At 38.5% G+C, this 3,484-nt stretch overlaps 1 protein-coding gene across 2 annotated transcripts; it reads left to right on the forward strand.

Moving 5' to 3' along the window:
* Positions 1 to 572: 572 nt before the first annotated feature.
* Positions 573 to 3,484, forward strand: LOC122052205 (zinc finger CCCH domain-containing protein 17-like). 2 transcript variants are annotated; one of them, XM_042613625.1, is made up of 6 exons: positions 573 to 1,205; positions 1,271 to 1,366; positions 1,445 to 1,534; positions 1,612 to 1,713; positions 2,759 to 2,932; positions 3,091 to 3,484. In XM_042613625.1, the coding sequence occupies exons 1-6, from the start codon at positions 801 to 803 to the stop codon at positions 3,166 to 3,168; spliced, it is 945 nt and encodes a 314-aa protein (XP_042469559.1). In that variant the 5' UTR covers positions 573 to 800; the 3' UTR covers positions 3,169 to 3,484. The 2 variants fall into 2 exon arrangements, with proteins under 2 accessions (XP_042469559.1, XP_042469568.1); XM_042613634.1 differs by lacking the exons at positions 2,759 to 2,932; positions 3,091 to 3,484 and adding an exon at positions 1,841 to 2,752.

A 3,484-nucleotide genomic window follows, 5' to 3' on the forward strand; every position in this document is an offset into this window, starting at 1 on the left:
ATACGAAAAAAAACAAACATATGCCTGCATGGAATGCCATCAAACTCAAATTTTCTACAACTACAGAATATGTTGTCCCTTTGTTTGTCATGCGTAAGCACCCTTGGTTTGGAGGAAGAACAACTTTGAAAATTCATCACATGGTAAACTACTGAGTCAACTTCCATAGATACTTGTTGCACATAATAACCATGACTCTCATTCATTTCACTTTGAAACTTCATCCTTTTTTTTTGTGTATAACTTGACCATTTGAGTTTCCATTGGCCAGTTTGGCTTAACCCTGCACTACAAGAAAAACCCTCATAGACATCGGCGGAACAACATCGGTTTTAATCAAAAATCGATGTCTTTGAGTATTTTACACCGATTTTTTCAAAAATTGATGTCTATGAGCGCAGATTTTCGCTCATAGACATCGGTTTTTTTAGTCGATGTCTATGAGCGCTTTTTTTTCATTAATAGATACTGATTTTAACAACAGTTTTTAAAATCCGATGTCTATGATAAAATAAAATAATTTTCCCACCACTACTTAGTCGAAATTTACAATATTTCACTCTTCCGTCCAAACCTACCGTATGCAAAATTTAATTTTCTCATCTTGATTGCCTTCTCATGGATCTCTAGGGTTTTTCAGCGAATCTCACTGCCCGGCCGCCTTGTTCATCGTCTTCCAAGGGGCGCCATCTGTGGCTTGAGGCGTTCCTCGCCGACTTTGATCGCTCTTTGGGATCATCCTGTTTGTGGCATCTTCCTGGATCTCCGATTGCATCTGAGTTATTTGTTTGGGTCGTTTGATGGACTTCGAGCAACCAGATCGGTACGGAAACAGGAGGGGCTACCAGCGGGCGGGGCCATCTCAGGTTCCAGACAAAAGCAACAAGGTATGCTTCCACTGGCAGGCGGGGCGATGCAGCCGTCACCCGTGTCCCTTTCTCCATAGCGACCCGCCGCAGACTGTGCTCGCCGATGGCGCTGCCAAGCGGGGGGACTTGCAAGGCCACGTGTCTAGAAATATTGCCTCTGCGGGTGCGCCGCCCTCCAAGTGGGGTAAGGGTCGAGCGGGTGGCAAGGCTCCCGACAAAATCTGCAATTACTTCCTCGCTGGAAATTGTAGTTTCGGAGATAAGTGTAGGTTCCTGCATTCGTGGTTCATGAGCGATAGCTTCTCTCTCTTGACCCATCTCCAGGGGCATCAAAAGGTGGCTCTTTTGGTTTCTTTTGCTTCACTTGCTTTTGGTGGCTGATAGTCTGAATATTCTGATAGGTAGTGACTGGTATCGCTCTGCCTTCAGGGTCTGATAAACTCTACTCTTGTAGCAAGGATGAGTATGTTCGTGTTTGGGATACTCAAACTGGGAAGGTATTGATGCTCTTCAAACTCCTTTACTACATCGATAAAGGAATCACATAGTGCCTGACTCTTGCAATTTTGTGGAAGTGCGTTGGAGCCATCAATATGGGAGGTGAGGTTGGATGTATGACCAGTGAAGGTCCTTGGTTATTTATTGGAGTTGTGAATGCTGTCAAGGTCAGAGCTCTTAGAATATGTTACCATCATGTCATATAAGGAAATGGAGAAATGGATTTGTTTGTATGCTGGTTCAGGCATGGAACACACAAACAACAACAGAACAAGGCCTGGATGGCCCTGTCGGACAAGTTTACGCTTTGACCGTTGGTAATGGTATGCTATTTGCTGGAACACAGGTGCTTCTTTTCTGTCTAACATTATTTGTTATACCTTTATTTTAGTGCGTGTTGTTCATTTCATGATCTCCATACATCATGTGATGTACATTTTGAATGTTTTCAACTATGCCTTAACTTTGTGCAGGATGCACGAATATTGGTGTGGAAATTTAGTGCTACTGGGAATGTCTTTGAAACTTATAAACCCTTGCACACAGGGATACTTATATTATGCTTTCTGTTATCCGTGACAGTATAGTTTAATTAAAAATTGTACTCATTGGAATCTTTCAAAAGATTTTGTGAGTAGAGTTACGTAATTTTTCTCCAAGAAGCAATCACTTCCCCTCCTGTAGTTACCTAGCAGTCATTTTAAACAATCGTATGATTTTAGTCTAACTTTAAACTTAATTGAAATTGAAATGCATTATCTGGGATTTTATTCTCACATGAGATAATTGCATAAATTTGTGTAGTCTAATTCAATTGTGTTAGGCATCTAACATTGTTTCCATAGTCAAGCTAACTAATACACCAATATCCAGTTTTCTATGTACTATTCATATCGTGGCCAGTTAAACCATTATTTAAATCTATGTTTTAGATTGTTTTTCATACTATCATGTTGTATCACTCTTTGCTTATTCCTTTGCTGTAGTATCAACTTGAAATATGAAAATAATCTTTAAGCTCAATCACAATTCAAGATTTATTAGCATTTTGAAGAAGATGGTGTTTCAACATTGCTCTAAAAGGTGATATTAGTAATTCTTAATTTAATATTCTCCTCTATTGTAATATTATTTTAATGGTGATTGTCTGAGGTTATTGAAATTTATTATGTCAATACAAGTAGAATCTTTTTGAGTTTCTGAGGTTATCTGTTTAAATAAAAATCTTCTCTTCCTATTAGCTAATTTTGTTGCTTGCTAGTGATTATGCTTATCTACTATTTGCTTTACTCTCACATGTGAGAGTCAGTTCTTTTCTTATATGTTTGTTTATATCAGATATTTAAGTTTATTTTATTTATAACAAGTACTCTCTTTTTTCTTGTGTTTAGGAAAGTGAAAGTGAGGATGATGGTCTTGACATGGGTGATGATGATGATGTTGAGGAACCTGAAAATGAACCAGAGGTTGTTAGGAAAGAACCAACCATTGAGAAACCTGCTCCTGTTTCAGCACGACTCAAAGATGCTGAAAGGCAACTGTCAAAGAAGGAGCTTAAGAAAAAGGAAATGGCAGAGCTGGATGCACTTCTATATGAAATGAGCATTGCAAATTTTAATTAGTTTATTTTTGATAGATAGTAAATTTTAATTCACTTGAGTTGCTTCATACATATGAAGCGACTATTTAATGTGTGTTGAATTTGTTTATCCTTGTTATGCAGACAAGAAGCAATTGGAGCAAAGTAGTGAAGGGGAGAAGAAAGAAAGTGCTGGTGCTCCTTCAGAGAATAGAATCTTAAAGAAGAAGAAATCCAAGAAAGAAAAATCATCAAAGGAACAGGAGGAGCATGATTAGAATCAGGAGAAAGGTGACATTGAAGCTGAAGTGGCAGATGCATCTGCAGTTGACGTAAAGGAAAGGATAAAGAAGGTGGCCTCCATGAGGTAGAAGAAATCAAGCAAAGAGATGGATGCCGAACAGTTGAATAAAAGGGCTTCTTACTTAAGTAGTAGGCTAATTGGTACCTCAACTAGTCAATTGGTGGATACGGACTTGATGTGTATAATATTTATGTGGATACGAACTTGATGTGTATAATATTTATGTGTTGGTTA

The sequence above is a fragment of the Zingiber officinale genome, chromosome 1B (assembly GCF_018446385.1).
Source record: "Zingiber officinale cultivar Zhangliang chromosome 1B, Zo_v1.1, whole genome shotgun sequence".
Lineage (NCBI taxonomy): Eukaryota > Viridiplantae > Streptophyta > Magnoliopsida > Zingiberales > Zingiberaceae > Zingiber > Zingiber officinale.

Coding starts and splice junctions, on each gene's coding strand:
- LOC122052205 (XM_042613625.1), top strand. CDS start 801: ATGGACTTCGAGCAACCAGATCGGTACGGAAACAGGAGGGGCTACCAG. Junction 1,714..2,758: donor TGCTATTTGCTGGAACACAG/GTGCTTCTTTTC, acceptor TCTTGTGTTTAG/GAAAGTGAAAGTGAGGATGA. Junction 2,933..3,090: donor AGAAGGAGCTTAAGAAAAAG/GAAATGGCAGAG, acceptor CTTGTTATGCAG/ACAAGAAGCAATTGGAGCAA.